The sequence below is a fragment of the Microcaecilia unicolor genome, chromosome 1 (genome assembly GCF_901765095.1).
Source record: "Microcaecilia unicolor chromosome 1, aMicUni1.1, whole genome shotgun sequence".
Classification (NCBI taxonomy): Eukaryota; Metazoa; Chordata; class Amphibia; order Gymnophiona; family Siphonopidae; genus Microcaecilia; species Microcaecilia unicolor.
Genome location: NC_044031.1, coordinates 603,879,244 through 603,895,901, shown reverse-complemented (window position 1 = coordinate 603,895,901; position 16,658 = coordinate 603,879,244). Strand labels below are relative to the sequence as shown.

Genomic DNA, 16,658 nt, shown 5'->3' with positions numbered 1-16,658 from the left:
GCAGCGGGGACTTCGGGGGGGGGGGGCAAGGCAAGGCCGTCCATACAGGACGCTGCTGATGAGCGCCTTTGCCCCCTCCCGATCCTTAATGTTTGTGGAGACATGCAGGGGAAAGTGGGGAGCCACGTGTTTGTGTTTTCTTTTTTTTCTTACGTTTCTGGCATGCGCAGAGCAGCCAGCATAACGCTTGGCTGCTTTGCGCATGCTTTACGAGCCGATTACCGACGGGGATTAGTGCATCGTTCTTTACAATACCGCACCAAACTTTTTGGGGCTGTGTTTTTGGAGCATGCTTCGTTATTTGAGATTCGGTAAAGGTTTTTACGTTTCTGATTTTTTTACGTTTGCTTGATGCATCTACCCCTATGTCTCTCTATAGTGAATTCTTTATAAATACACCATTGAGATGAGAGAAAATTTCTTACAGCAGGAGTTATTTGCTTAAGTAGGAACATACTGGGATCTAGAAAATATTTTCATACTGTGGAATCTTATAACCGAAACAGATGTGTTTCATAAATGTGTGTATTATATACTTTTATTATCATTCTAGTCCATTCGCTTAATACTCTATTTCTGTTTGTAGCCCAGTAGACCAGGTTACCCCAGTCCAAGATCAAGTGAAGGGTTTTATCCAAGTCCTCAGCACGTGGTACAGCCTAACCATTACCAGGTAATTATGAGTTTGAATTTTAATTATTTATGATGGTCTTAGTGGTTAACTTTGTTTTCATTATGGAGCTTTGTGTGATCAATGAGTATTTTCTTTTTTTTTTCTTGGTCTATATTGATATGTATGTAAATAGATGTCAACACAATATGCAATTAAGATAACCTTGATACAAAAGAAATTTCCCTAATCGTACAGTAAATTATAGTAAAATAATGAAAAGAAATCTTCCAAAATTCAAAGAAAATAAATGGAATTATAGCCACAGAAAGGGAGGATCCAAAAATTAGAAAGAAACCTCAGAAATCAGGAACATGAACTAAAAAATAAATCAAGTCAATTAAGGCAGATGTTCAGACATCAGTACCCAGTGCCCATAATTAGAAAGATCACCACCTCCAAAAGCATCAGTTGCTTAGTTTTGCAAGGAAGCCTGTAACTGAGACTGCTCAAGAAAATATATGAAGAGTTCCTAAACTGTTTCATGCACTTATAAGGAAAACACAAGAAAAAATTTGCCCCAGGGAGAGCACCTCTGTCTCAAAGCCAAAAACTGCTTCCTCCTTTCCTGGGTGCTTTTATATACATCTGGAAAAATTCTCAATTTAGAACCAAGCAATTCATTGACCTAGTAAATGATGGCAGATAAAGACCTGCATAGTCCATCCATTCTGCCCAACAGTCACATTCATTATCAAGGCAATATTGAACCAACAATCCAGTAGAAGTATAACATTTTATTTGCTAAGCTCCACTGTAGGATGTATTCCCCTCCCTCTCTGAGGTATACAAGACTGGCACTCATACAATATGAATGTGGTATATAATACGCATACTTTCTCATCATCCATCCTTACCATATTCAGGGCTCAAACTATAAAAAAAGTCTGCCCTCCACTGCCCTACTTCCCATCTACTGGAGTTTCTGTCAAAACCCACTCCAGCACATCCTGGGGTACCAATGACATAGGAAAATGTGTGAGGGAGGTTCTGGAAGCCAAATTTAGGCTCTTCGGTACCAAGCTGAAGTCCAAATTTTCCAGGGTAGCATTTTCAGAGATGCTCCCCATTCTACGCGCAGGATCCAAAAGGAAGGCAGAGCTCCGGTCTCAATGCGTGGTTGAGACAACGGTGCAAGGATGAGGGATTTAGATTTGTTAGGAACTAGGCGGCATTCTGGGAAAGGGGGAGACTTTTCCAAAAAGATGGGCTCCACCTTAACCAGTTTGGAACCAGGATGCTGGCACTAACTTTTTAAAAGGAGATAGAGCAGCTTTTAAACTAGAATGGGGGGAAAGCCGACAGTCTCCCCGGAGTACATGGTTCGTTGTGGAGTATCCTCCATGCTTTTTTTGTGCCGGTACGCGCCGGTACGACATACTGGCACCTTTTTTATGAGGTCCGGCTCACCTGCCCACTCCGTTCTGTTCATGCACCCGTGCTCCCTGCTTTGAAATCTTTAATTTACCCGAAGTCATGGCAAACCGGCAGTAAAAGCAGCAGGCAGGCTCGCCTCCTCGTCGCTTCCCTTCTCTCTCAGCGTGCCCCGCCCTCATGGAAAGGAAATTACATCAGACAAAGGCAGGATGCGCTGAGAGGGAAGGGAAGCGACGAGGAGGCGAGCCTTCCTGCCTCCTGCCTTTACTGCGGTTCGCCGCAACTTCAGGTAAACTAAAGATTTCAAGGCAGGGAGCACGGGTGCACGAACAGAAAGTTGGGGAGCTAAGGGAGGGCGGGCAGGGGCTGGGGTTTGAATGAATTGCTGAACATGGAGGGGGAGGAGAATTGCTGGACATGGAGTGGAAGGGGAGGGCAGGGGAGAGAGAATTGCTGGACTGAATGGGAGGGGGAGGTCAGCGAAGAGAGATTCGTTGGATATGGATGGCAGGGGAGGACAGGGGATAGAGGAGAATTGCTGGACATGGCAGAGGAGGGCAGGGGAGAGAAGAGACATGCTGGACATGGATGGAGGGAAGGGAAGACAGGAAGGAGATGCACTTGGATGGGAGGGGAGGGCAGGGGAGAGAGGAGAAATGCTGGAAATGGATGGAGAGGAGAGCAGGAGATAGAGGAGAATTACTGGACATGGATGGATGGAGGAGCTTACAGAAATTATTTATAATGAAAAAAAATCACGTTATTTTTTCTCCTATACTAGTATAATATTTTAATGATGTCTGTTTATATGCGCCATGGCTGTATAAGGGGTGTGGCTATAATAGGGGTGGAGCCATATGTGGTAACCCCGCCCATAATGAGTACTGGCACCTTTTTTTCTACAAAAAAAGCACTGAGTATCCTTAAAGAATACTATTGAAACAGGACATTTAGGGAATCCCAGTAGAGAGGTATCAACAATGCTGAAAGTAAACCAAGTGTGCTTAATGAGAGAGCAGGATAAAGGATGCACTTTATCCCCTTCAACTTCTAAGCAGCTTGTAGATCAAAGGGAAAAACACAATTTGAAATGCCTGTATACAAATGCTAGAAGCCTAAAAAATAAGATGAGAGAGAGTATATAGCACTAAATGATGAGATAGATATAATAGGCATCTCAGAGACTTGGTGGAAAGAGGACAATCAATGGGACACTGTGTTAACAAGGTACAAATTGTATTGCAATGATAGAGAAGATCAAATTGGTGTGGGGGTTGTGCTGTATGTTAGAGGGAATTGAGTCAAAATAAACATTCCACATGAAACAGATAACAGCACGGAATCATTATAGATAGAAATTCCATGTGTGAAGGGAAGGAGTACTCTTGTAGGGCTATATTACCGTTCGCTGGGATTGAACGAACAGATGGATGAAGAAATGTTTACAGAGATTAGGAAAGCTGGCAAATTGGGCAACACTATAATAATGGGTGATTCATTACCTTGAGTCCAAGATATATTCAAACCAGGCAAGAGTGGGAATATAACAAAAAACTGAAAAATGTATCCTCTTCTACTGTAATGCAAAAATAGCAACAACAAAAAAAAAAACCAAATAAAGTGTGGAGAAAAAGACCCAGACGACAAGAAGTCATGCCACAGCAGCTAATAATCCTACATAATCATAGGTTAGAAAAAGACTCCACTTAATAGAAAAAAAGGCTTTTCAGCATTACAGTAGGTTAATGTTCAAGTTACTGCCAAAGGCTTATAATGTTGTCCTCAGCGATCAGTCTATAACAACAGTAGCAAGTTCAAAAATGGCACTAGCAATCAAATACAAAAACCACAATACTCATATGACAGTCACTGGAAACACAAATCTCAACAGGAGTACACTATTTTTCCTATGAGGTCATCAGGGGAAAAGATGAACAGCCTTTCACCTCCACTGCTTGGGAATTCATGTGTTTCCCTATGTAAACAACTGACTAGTCAAGAGCACATCAAAAGAAGGTGCTCGGGTATTAACACAGAGATCTGTGTCAGGTGCTGCAGCTACTAGGATTTGTTATCAATACACCAAGTCCCATTTGCTCCCAGTACAACAATTGGAGGTACATTGGAGCCCCTGGTAGACACAGTTCAGGCTTGGACCTACTTGCCTCAGGTGCGGGCAGATGCTCTAATTGGCATCACCACTCAGGTTCAGCCCAGCCTGCAGGCAAATGTTGAGGTTGTTAGGCCACATGATCTCTAGTATGTCGTGCCCGTGACACACCTGCATTTTGAGAAACACCCAGTGGACCCCTGTTTCCCAGTGGTGTCAAGCCACAGGGAATCTTGCGGATGTCATCTCCATCGCACCGGAGTTAGCTCAGTCACTTCTGTAGTGGACAATTCCATATCATCAAGCTGATCAATCCATAGACTGGTGGGTTGTGTCCATCTACCAGCAGGTGGAGATAGCAAACTTTTGCCTCCCTATATGTGGTCATGTGCTGCCGGAAACTCCTCAGTATGTTCTCTATCTCAGCAGGTGGTTGGTCACACACAGCAGCAGCTCTGGCTAGGCCTCCAAGCCTAATTTTTAGGTTTGTTGAGTGCCTGGGGTTGAGGGCTCTTTTGAGCAAGTGCAAACCTGGTGGTGCCAAGGTTCCCTCCTTTTCTCCCCCCTCCCGCTGGCTCCGTTTAAAAAAAAAAAAAAAAAAAATTTTAAACGTCCTTAAAGGCGTTTATTCGACGTTATTTAAACGTTCATTGCAGCTACTCACTGGGGACACCAGTTCGTTACAGCTCGGAGGCGGACAGCAGGTAATTTTTACCTTTTTATAGCGGGCAGGGGGTTCCCCGATTCTTCTCCTCGTGGCATATGGCGTCGGAGGGCGAGGGCGCAAAGGGTCGCTCCCCGGATCGCTTGAGCGCTTCTAGAGGGGTATGCGGGGGTCTTACAGCCTGATTCGCCCTTGTTGGGTGACAGTTTTGTGACCGATGAATTCCCGGTCCTTCCTCCGGCGTGGCGGTTTGTTGTTCCCGCCATAAACGCCCATCCCCCGCTCCTCGCCTCCGCCTCTTGGCCGGCCACGCGGCTCGGACGGCTTTCGTTCGTGGCCGCCTTGAGGTTGGAGACATTAATGCCATGAACTCCCTTAATTTGGGCGACGGCACAAAGCGGCTAAAGTTAAGCGCCGTCTTCCCGCGCGGCTCCTTCGCGGAGTGTCGCGCCGGACGCCATTTTGGATGCGCAGCGTGTCTCTCCCCCGCTCTTGCGAGCGCCGGTTGAGGGTGCGTCTAGGGCTGTTGCCCAGGCTGCGGAAGTGCACAGTCTGGGGGGTTTCTCCCCCGAGTTTGTTTTGCTGCTGCATCAGGCTTTCCTCATGCAAAACGCTGCCCCTGCTCCCTCGTCTGGTAAAGAGGTTGAGGTTCCCAGATGTAAACACCCTCGGGTTGAATCCCAGGCCTTGGAGGACTTTGTCTCCTCCGATGTAGATGAGGGCAGCGTGTCTGAGGTCTCCCAACGGTCCTTTGCGGATTCCTTGGAGGAGACGGATCCCCGCTCGGATGGAGCGGATGACCCCTCTGCAGCGGCTCTTTAGCTCAGAGGATTTGCCCAACCTGTTAGTGCAGGCCATGGGCATTTTGAAGATTTCCTCTCCGGAGGACGTCTCTCCCTCAGCCCCTGTTGGCTCCGCCATTATGCTGGGGACGAAGCGCCCGCTTAGAACCTTCCACATGCATGATGCCATGCACTCCTTAATTTCGGCTCAATGGGATGTCCCGGAAGCGAGCCTTAAAGTGGCTAGGGCTATGTCCCGCCGCTATCCTTTGCCTGAAGGTGAACGTGAGGCCTTTCTGTGGCCTACCGTGGATTCTTTAATCACTGCGGTGACTAAGAAAACGGCGTTACCAGTGGAAGGTGGCACGGCCCTAAAGGACGCCCAAGACAGAGGATTGGAGGCGGCCTTAAGGTCGTCTTTTGAGGTGGCTGCTTTAAGTTTGCAGGCCTCAGTTTGCGGCTCCTATGTGGCCAGGGCGTGCCTGACTATGGTGCAGCGGGCTTCCCCCTCGGATCATTCCTTGAGGGCTGTTTGGCCGGCCCTGGAATCGGGCTTAGCCTATTTGGCAGACTTGCTGTATGATGTCTTGACAGCCTCAGCTAAAGGCATGGCTCAGACAATCTCTGCGCGGCGGTGGCTTTGGCTGAAACATTGGTCTGCTGACCATGCCTCTAAATCCCGCCTGGCTAGATTGCCTTTTAAAGGCAAGCTGCTCTTTGGGGTCGAGTTGGACAAAATCGTGACCGATCTCGGCACGTCTAAGGGCAAGAAGTTACCAGAGGTCAGGGCTCGGGCTAGTACTCGCCCTGGCACCTCCAGAGGACGGGCTCAGGAAGCCCGTCGGTACCGCCCGGGCAGGTCGGGCTCCTCTGCCCTCTCTTCCTTCAAGAGGAACTTCTCCCCCAAGCAGCATTCCTTTCGCAGAGACCGCCGTCCCGGAGGTGCTCCCTCCGGTCCTTCCCCAGGGTCTCGTACCCAATGACGGGGCCTTGGTCCACGCCTCAGTGCAGATTGGAGGACGGCTGTCCTCGTTTATGGGCGAGTGGACCACAATAACTTCAGACGCTTGAGTGCTGGAAGTCATCAGAGACGGCTACAAGCTAGAGTTCTGCCGACCCTTAAAAGACGGGTTTGTACTCTCTCCCTGCAAGTCTCCGGTCAAAGCTGTGGCAGTGCAGCAGACCTTGGACAATCTGTTCCGCCTGGGGGCGGGTCGTTCCGGTGCCAGAGAATCAGCCTGGAAGGGACGTTACTACTCCTTTTCTTTGTGATTCAAAGAAAGGAGGTTCTGTACGGCCTATCCTCGACCTCAAGGGGTCCATTGGGCCTTGAAAGTTCGGCACTTTCGCATGGAGACCCTCCGCTCTGTTATAGCGGCAGTGAAGGCAGGAGAGTTCCTGGCATCCTTGGACTTCAAGGACCGTACTTGCATATTCCCATCTGGCCTCCTCATCAACGCTTTTTGCGTTTTGCAGTACTGGCCGACACTTCCAGTTCAGAGCCCTCCCGTTCGGGTTGGCTACTGCTCCGCGGACCTTCTCCAAAGTAATGGTGGTCATCGCGGCCTTCCTGTGGAAGGAAGGAGTTCAAGTCCATTCTTATCTGGACGACTGGTTGATCCAAGCCCCTCTTATGCAGAGTGCGGCAAAGCTGTGAACCGGGTGGTTGCTCTTCGAGCTCCCTGAGGTGGATCATCAACTGGGAGAAAAGCCAGCTGCGCCCGACTCAGTCCCTGGAGCATCTGGGAGTTCGATTCGACACCCAAGTGGGCAGAGTGTTCCTGCAGACAATTGGATTGTCAAGCTCAGGCTCAGGGTGGACTAGTTCCTAGTAGCCTCTCCTATTCGGACTTGGACTATGTGCAGGCTGTTGTGTTCTATGTCGGCCACGATGGATGTAGTGCCCTGGCCAGGGCTCATATGAGACCACGTCGACAATCTCTGCTGCTGCGCTGGACTCCGATGTCGGAGGATTATGCTGTGCGCCTTCCCTTGGACCCAGCAGTGCGCAAGGCGCTGAGCTGGTGGACGCAGACAGACAAGTTGTCTGCAGGAATGCCTCTGGTGACCCCGGAGTGGATTGTCGTCACGACGGACGCCTCTTTGTCGGGCTGGGGAGCCCACTTCTTGGGAAGGACAGCGCAGGGGCTTCTGGTCTCCTGCAGAGGCAAAGTGGTCTATCAACCTCCTGGAACTCAGAGCCATTCGGTTGGCGTTTTTGAGTTCATCCCGGTACTGGCGTTGAAGCCAGTACGGGGCCCTGTTGGACAATGCCACGGCTGTGGTCTATGTCAACCGCCAGGGAGGTACCAAGAGCGCCCCTCTAGCCAAGGCAGCCATGACTATGCCAGTGGGCGGTAGCGAGCCTAGAGCAGCTGTCAGCAGCCCACATTGCCGGAGTCATGAATGTCAAGGCGGACTTCTCAGTCGCCATACTTGGAATCCCGTAGAGTAGCAGTTATCGGCTCAGGCGTCTTGGATATCACGAAGCGCTGGGGCCAGCCGAGGCCTAGATCTATTGGCGTCTTCGGCCAGTTGCCAAGTGCCGCGCTTTTCAGCAGAGGACGGGACCCTCGATCTCTGGAGTAGATGCTCTCCTCTAACAGTGGCCAACACAAGAGCTTCTCTATTGTGTTCTTCCCGCCCTGGCCCATGTTGGGCAGGGTGCTAGACCGATTGGCAAAGCATCCGGGCCGGATAATCCGGGTGGGGCTGCCAGTGGAGCAGGGTCTGTTACATCAGGGTCCCGTGGTGATGGAGGATCCCTCCCCCTTTGGGCTTACGGCCCTGCTATTGAGCGGCAGCGTCTGAGGAAGAAGGACTTCTCAGACAAGGTCATCGCCACTATGCTGAGAGCGAGGAAGCGCTCTACTTTTACTGCTTACGCCAGGGTTTGGCGTACCTTTGCAGCGTGGCGAAGCAGGCTCATTTTCTTCATTCACTGCTCCATTTCTCCAGTGTTGGCATTCCTGCAAGAAGGTCTGGAGAAAAGGCCTGTCGCTCAGTTCCCTTTAAGTCCAGGTAGCGGCCCTGGCTTGCTTCAGGGGCCGCCTGAAGGGTGGCTTCCCTGGCTTCGTAGCCAGAGGGTGGTGCGTTTTCTCAAGGGAGGTAAGCACCTGCGCCCTCCTCTGCACTCAATGGTGCCTGCGTGGAATTTTAACCTGGTGCTCAGTGCATTACAGAAGCCGCCTTTTGAACCCTTGTTGAGGGCATCTCTGAAAGACCTGACGTTGAAAGCAGTCTTTTGGTGGCTATCATTCAGCCAGAAGAGTTTCCGAGCTCCAGGCACTCTCATGTCGAGAGTCTTTTCTGCAGTTCACTGAGGCAGGAGTGACTGTTCGCACAGTGCCTTCCTTCCTGCCCAAGATTGTTTCTCGCTTCCATGTGAATCAGCAGCTCTGTCTCCCTTCCTTTCGTAAGGAGGACTACCCAGAGGAGTACTCTGCTCTTAAATATCTGGATGTGAGACGAGTCATCATCAGATACTTGGAAGTGACCAATGATTTCCGGAAATCGGATCATTTGTTTGTCCTGTTGGCAGGTCCTCGTAAGGGTCTGCAGGCTGCTAAGCCTCCAGTGGCAGATGGGTCAAGGAAGTCATTGCCCGCGGCTTAGGTGGCCGCGGGGAAGGTGCCGCCTATCCAGCTGAAGGCTCACTCCACTAGAGCTCAGGCGGCCTCGATGGCAGAGGCCGGGTCCGTCTCCTTGAAGAGATATTCAAGGCGGCACTTGGCATCGGCCCATACATTCTCCAAGCATTAACCGCTTGACTGTGGCGGCACGGGCGGAGGCCCGGTGTGGAGCTTCAGTGTTGAGTTCAGGGATTTCTATGTCCCGCCCTGGGTGAGTACTGCTTCGTACATCCCACCAGTCTATGGATTGATCAGCTTGATGATATGGAAGGTAAAATTATGTATAATCATACCTGATAATTTTCTTTCCATTAATCATAGCTGATCAATCCATAGCCCCCGCCAGATATCTGTATGGTTTCTGTTCTGGTGCATTTCAGGTTCAAGTTTAGTCTTCAGTTACTTCAGGAGGACTTCAGGTTCAAGTTTTTTCACTTGGATTCTTCAAGAGTTGAGACGAGTTTGTGTTACAGTGAGCTGCTGCATTCCTCTCCCCTCTGTTTTACGGGGCTGGATTGAGACATAAATTCTGCCGGCACTCCCTCCCGCTTCGTGCGGTTGTAGGGCAGTTTTGTACCCCTCCCGCTTCGGCGGTGCTAGGGTCAGTCAGCTCCTCCCGCGTTGCGGTTGCAGGATAAGCCAGATCCCCCCGCATCAGCGGTGTGGTGTCCCTCCCCCGCTCCACGGGATGAGCTGGACGGATTCCCCTCCCCCACTTGTGTGGGGATGAGCTGGGTTAATTCCCCTCCCCCACTGTGTGGGGATGAGCTGGGTTAATTCCCCTCCCCCGTTTCGACGGTGGTGAGCTGGGCAGAGTGTCCCTTTGTGGGTGTAATTCTCTAAGTGCTGAGTCCTGCAGATGGAGCTTTGATATCGACATACGAGGAGTTTCCGGCAGCACATGACCACATATAGGGAGGCAAAAGTTTGCTCTCTATCTCCACCTGCTGGTAGATGGACACAACCCACCAGTCTATGGATTGATCAGCTATGATTAATGGAAAGAAAATTATCAGGTATGATTATACATAATTTTACCTTCAGTCCAGTTTGGCTCTGGGACTCCCATTCCAAATTTATCTGCCCCAGCAGACTCTGACCACAGATGCATCCAGTCTGGGCTGGGGAGCTCATGTGCATGGGCTTCATATGCAGGGACACTGGTCCACTCAAGAAGCCAAGCTTCACATCAATCTCCCAGAGCTTTGGGCAGCCTGGAATGCTCTAAAGGCTTTCAGAGATCAGCAGATGAACCAAATTGTTCTCATCCAAACATATAATTAGGTTGCCATGTACTGTGTCATCAAGCAGGGGGTATGGCCTTCTACCCCTTGTATCAGGAAGCAGTCGGGATGTGGCAGTTGGCCAACCAGCCACGGTATGGTGCTCTGAGCCACATACCTAATGGGGAGAGACAGCATTCTGATGGACAGACTAAGCAGGATGATGCAACCACATGAGTGGTCTCTCCGCATGGGCATTGCCTGCAAGATCTTCCGAAAATGGGACACCCACTTAATGGATCTTTTTGCCACTCACCTCAACAAGGTCCCTCAGTACCGCTGGAGACTCAGGTCACCCAGCCAAGCTAGTGTTGGATGTTTTCCTCCTTGATTGGGGGGAGGGCCTTCTATATGCGTATTTTCCAATCCCTCTGATAGGAAAAACTTTGCTGAAACTCAAACAGGACCCAAGGAACCATGATTCTCATTGCACCTTACTGGCTGAGACAAATCTGGTTCTCTGTTCTTGTGAGTTGTCCTCCAAAGAACATGGAGGTTGGACTGTTTTCCTACCCCTCATCATGCAGAATGAGAGGTCTCTTCTGCATCTCAACCTTTAGTCCCTGACCTGAATGTTGAGAGCATAGAATTTGCATCTCTTCAGCTGCCTGAGGTTGACTCCCAGATCCTGCTAGCTTCTAGGAAAGATTCCACTGAGAGGTGATATGCTTTTAAATGGAAGGGGTTTGCTCTCCAGTGTGAGGGCAAGGCCCTAGATCTTCTTTCTTGTTCTACACAAAAACTGTTTGAGCACCTTCCACACCTTTCTAATTCTGGATTAAAAACCAATTTTGTAAGGGTTCATCTCGGTACATTAGTGCTTACTATCACTGTGTTAGGAGGTAAACCCATCTCTGTAGATCCTCTAATTCAATTTATGAGAGGTTTGCTGTTGACAAAGCTCCCTATTGGACCTCTGACTGTGTGATGGTACCTCAACGTCATTCTCACCCAGCTGATGAAAGCTCCTTTTGAGCTGCTTGATTCCTGTCACCTGCAGTACCTGACTTGGAAGGTCTTTGTTTTGGTGGCTCGTAAAGTCAGTAAGCTTTCAAATCCTAGTAGCTGGTCCACCTTAAACAAAGTTTCACCTTAATAGAGTAATTCTCCTCATGCATCCTAAGTTCTTTCCTAAGGTGATGTCGTAGTTCCATCTTAACCAGTCAGTTGTCCTTCCAACATTTTTCCCAAAACCTCATGCCCATCCTGGCAAAAGTGCACAGACACCTTAGACTGCAAGCGAGCCTTAGCTTTCTATCTAGAGCGGAGTAAAGCCCAGAGAGAGTCCACCCAGTTTTTTGTTTACCAACCCAGCATGGGAGCAACCATAAGTAAACACACTTTATCCATTTGGCTAGCAGACTGCATCTCTTTCACTTGTGCCCAAGCTGCGCTGACTCTGGAAGTTCACGTCACAGCTCATAATGTTAGTCATGGTTGAGTTGGTAGCCCACTTGAGGTCAACCTCCACTGAAGAGATTTGCAAAGCTGCAACGTGGTCTTCAATCCATGCTATCACATCTCATTATTCCCTTGAACAGAATAACTGACAATTCGGTCAGACAATTCTGCAGAATATGTTTGTCATAATCCAACTCCATACTTCTCAGCCCATTTTTATTCTGTTCCAGGCTACTTCACCACAACAAGACTTATATATAAGTTGAAGTTGATTGGTTTCTGGTTGGCCTTGCTGTTGCAAGTCCCTGTTGTCCCTGGTGGTTTGTTTTCAGTGAGCCTGATAGTTAGGGATTCCCATATGTGAGAAACAACATTTTGCCAGTCCTCAGAGAAAACAGTTACGCGCCTGTAGCAAGTGTTCTCCAAGGACAGCAGGACATGTATTCTCACATCCCCTCCCACATCCCCTAGGAGTTGTATTCTTTTAGCTTTGATATTGTACTGCTGGTCCTGCACGCTCATGTCGGGCGGGAAGGCATTCACACATGCACAGTATGATGCTGCCAGAGGCTGCTTCAAGATACAGAATTCTGGGTAGTGTCTGCACCAGGTCTACTTCGGATGATGTCACCCATATGTGAGAATACATGTTCTGCTGTCCTCAGAGAACACCTTCTGTAGATCAGTAATTTCACATTCCCCTAACCCTGTTCATACTTGAAATTGTTCTGTTATATAGACCCATTTCTGCCGCCCATGAAATGAGGCTTACTTCTGATTCGTTTTGGAAACATGTAGCATGGCTTTTCATCAGTCTTTTAATGACTGTATTAGGTTTATTTTATGTATTTTTTTGTTTAAATTCAGATAGGCTGTTCATAGCATCTCGCCACTTCCAATACAAAAAACATCCATGGTACACCATGGTACCTTGAAACACCAGCTCAGGCAGGCTTAGCAACTGTGGAGGAATTGCTGAGCTCAAACTAAAACTCTCTCTTTACAAGGCAGTAGCTCATCCTATAAGACAGCTCTTTTTACTGCTAAACTAACCTGTTATACTGAAACTATCCAAAGCACCTAACACCTTCTCTTCTATATGGTGTCCTTAAATCCCTCACTACACCACCTAGCACAGCCTCTTCTGTGAGTTCCATGCCCACAGCCTAAGCTTTGGCATCCCATTATATGAACAAGTTACTTATGTACCTCTCTTCCTGCTGCTTCTACCAATCAAGCCCCATCGCCAGTCTCTAATTCTCTTCTGTGTATTCTTTTGGAGAGATGTGCTGAACCAAATCCCACTCTCATCTCCTCTATCATTAATGCTATGAGGCAGAATACTGCACTGTGGAATTCGTTGCTGGAGAACGTGGTGAAGGCGGTTAGCTTAGCAGAGTTTAAAAAGGGGTTAGACGGTTTCCTAAAGAACAAGTCCATAAACCACTACTAAATGGACTTGGGAAAAATCCACAATTCCAGGAATAGCAAGTATAGAATGTTTGTACGTTTGGGAAGCTTGCCAGGTGCCCTTGGCCTGGATTGGCCGCTGTTGTGAACAGGATGCTGGGCTCGATGATCCCTTGATCTTTTCCCAGTGTGGCATTACTTATGTACTTGACCCTATTCCTTAATTTTTTATTAAGAAACTCTCTGCTTCACTGTGTCCCTTAATCCAAACCATGATCTCAGCAAGCTTACATAACGACTATCTACCACCTTCCTGGAAGCAAGCCACAATCCAGCTGAAGCTTAAAGATGGCTCACAATCAACTTCAGGCATCAGTAATTATCATCCAGTTGCCATCCTCCCTTTTCTGGCCAAAATTGCTGAAACTGTTGTCCATTCTCAGATCCTTGATTTCTTGGACAATGCATCAGCTTTTCATCCAGATCAGACAGGGTTTTGTCCCCACTACAGCACTGAAAATGTCTCTCCTCGTTCTCACTGTATACGTCTGCTTTCCCTCAATTTAACAGCAATGTTTGATCTAATTTACTACACTGTTCTCTTCAGCAGACTTTATCAACTTGGATTAAGGAATGCTGCTCTTCAGTGGTTCACTTCCTACTTATCCAACCGCTCCTATACAGTGCAAACCCCTACGGTTGCATCTAAGCCCTTCTCCCTTCTGGTGTGACACAAGATTCGGTTCTGGCTCCAACCCTTTTTAATCTTTTTTTTTTTTTTTTTTTTTTTGCACCTCTCGACACTCTTACAGTCTTTAGACTTCCATTTACGCTGATGATATACAAATTCTTTGCATGCTGGACAGACCCCGCACAAGTATCCTGCTGTCTCATTAAGCACACCTGGCTTATTTTAAGCAGTGTTGAAACCTCTCTATTGGGATTCCCTAAACGTCCTGTTTCAATAGTATCCTTCAAGGATACTCCACACCGAACCATGCGCTCCTGGGCAGCTGTTGGCTTTCCTCCCCATTCTAGTTTAAAAGCTGCTCTATCTCCTTTTTAAAAGTTAGCACCAGCACCCTGGTTCCAAACCAGTTAAGGTGGAACCCATCCTTTCGGAACAGTCTCTCCCTTTCCCCGAATGCTGCCCAGTTCCTAACAAATCTAAAACCCTCATCCCTGCACCATCGTCTCAACCATGCATTGAGACTTCGGCGCTCTGCCTGCCTTTTGAGTCCTGCGTGTCGAATGGGGAGCATCTCTGAAAATGCGACCCTGGAGGATCTGGACTTCAGCTTGGTATCTAAGATCCTAAATTTGGCTTCCAGAACCTCCCGCCCACATTTTCCTATGTCATTGGTGCCCACATTTACCAAGACAGCTGACTCCTCCCCAGCACTATCTAAGATCCTGTCTAGGTGACGCGTGAGGTCCGCCACCTTTGCACCAGGCAGGAAAGTCACCAGGCGATCCTCACGTCCACCAGTCATCCAGCTTTCTATATGCCTAATGATCGAATCACCAACTACAACAGCTGTCCTAACCCTTCCCTCCTGGGCAGAACTTGGAGACATATCCTCAGCACGAAAGGATAGTACATCCCCTGGTGGGCAGGTCCTGGCTACAGGAGTGCTTCCTACTTCACCAGCATGATGCTCTCCTCCTAGGAGACCTCTCTCCTCCAAGGCAGCACAGGAGGTACCAGACTGGAGGTGAGACTTCTCTACAACATCCCTGTAGGTCTCCTCTTTGTACCTCTCTGTCTCCCTCAGCTCCACCAAGTCAGCTATTCTAGCCTCAAGAGAACAGACCCATTCTCTGTGAGCTAGGAGCTTTTTGCATCATACTGGGAGATAATCGTACATGTGACGCTCTATGCAAAAGACTGGATAGCACCCTTCTCGCTGCTGGACTGCTAACTCCATTTTAGTATTTTTGAGTTTTTCAATAATTTAAAACTTGCTAAGGTATTAAGGAAATTAGCCTAATATAAAAATGTCTTTAGTTTATATGGTATATTGTGTGATTTATTTAGTGTTTTCTTCTTAGTAGGTAATGAAATATATTTAAAACTCTGTAAGGGCACTCCCTTGCTTGTTATCCTAATTAAAATAACTGATTATAAATGAAGAGTTGTGCTAGGGGAAGGTGGGCGGGATGAAGACTAAACTAGTTCCTGCAGTGCCTGCTAGAGGCTATCTGTTAATGCTGTGGTACAAAGGTGAAGTTTTAAAACTAGGGGAAAAGAGTATGGAGGGTAGTTGATACTTTGCTTTTTTATATTTTTATTCTGCCTATCACTAACCTACAATTTCTCCTTTAATCCCCAATCTTTAAGTTCCCAAAGCACAAAGCAAAATAATGTTCTGTTACCCTAGAAATGTACTCTTCTCTCAGAACTTCTCAGAAAGAAAGTTAAGTGGGACCTTTCCTCTTTAGTTTTTAATCTAAGGGGACTGCTTCAAACAGACCCTTTCTAGCTAACTCAGTAATCAGGTTGTCCTTAGTAACCTCTGCTAATATTCTACTTCCTCACATCGTATTTAACACCTAATTGAGGTCAGTAGCAGTGCTACCTCTCCAGCAACCTTAGGTCCTCTCAGCAGAATCAACTCGCCGTTCCATCTGTTCATGAAATTAGGCATGCTGCCACTTAACAATCCATATTCTCTGTGCAGGCCCCCAACCTTTGGAACAGGCTACCAAGAGTCTTACAACTCTCACCCTCCCTACAGTCATTTAAAACTGATCTGAAGACTTTCCTATTTATAAACGCTTTAATTAACTTACCCCCTCCACGCTCCTTGGGAGTGATGGTATCCTGGATGACACGCTGCCCCCTTCCCCCTCTCGTGTTGCCCTTTTGTTTTTCTTTTTATATTGTATTTCACCCTTTATCCCCTTGCTCTGTTGTCATCTCTATTTTCCTCTTTACTCTCTTTTCCCCCCTTACATTGTAAGCTGCTCAGACATTTTTTTGATGGGCAGGGTATAAGCCTTTAGTAAGCTTGAAACTTAAACTTGATTTAAGGAACAAAGTTTCAAGTCTATTTAGAGCTTGATATACCGCCCTAGGGCCTTTTGAGCTGTTTACAATATAAACAACAATGAAGGAGAGAGGAAGCACACAGTAAAAGAGAAGAGGAACTCCATTGGTTATAGGAAAGGAAAAGAGGCCAAGGATGGAAAGCCAATAACTGTCACCATAAGGGCCAAGCTGAACCAGCCAAAAGTAAACTCAGGGATTGAGGTCATAAGCCACCTTAAAGAAAAAGGTTTTCAGGACAGATCGAAAGTCTCCAAGGATAGGGAGGGACCGCAATGGA

At 47.8% G+C, this 16,658-nt stretch overlaps 1 protein-coding gene across 1 annotated transcript in view; it reads left to right on the top strand.

The window, feature by feature from the left end:
- Positions 1 to 16,658, top strand: part of PTK2 (protein tyrosine kinase 2) — a 714,868-nt gene that overhangs the window by 538,643 nt on the left and 159,567 nt on the right. Inside the window, 1 exon segment of the mRNA XM_030219604.1 lies at positions 587 to 673. Within this exon segment, the coding sequence (XP_030075464.1) occupies positions 587 to 673 (87 nt within the window).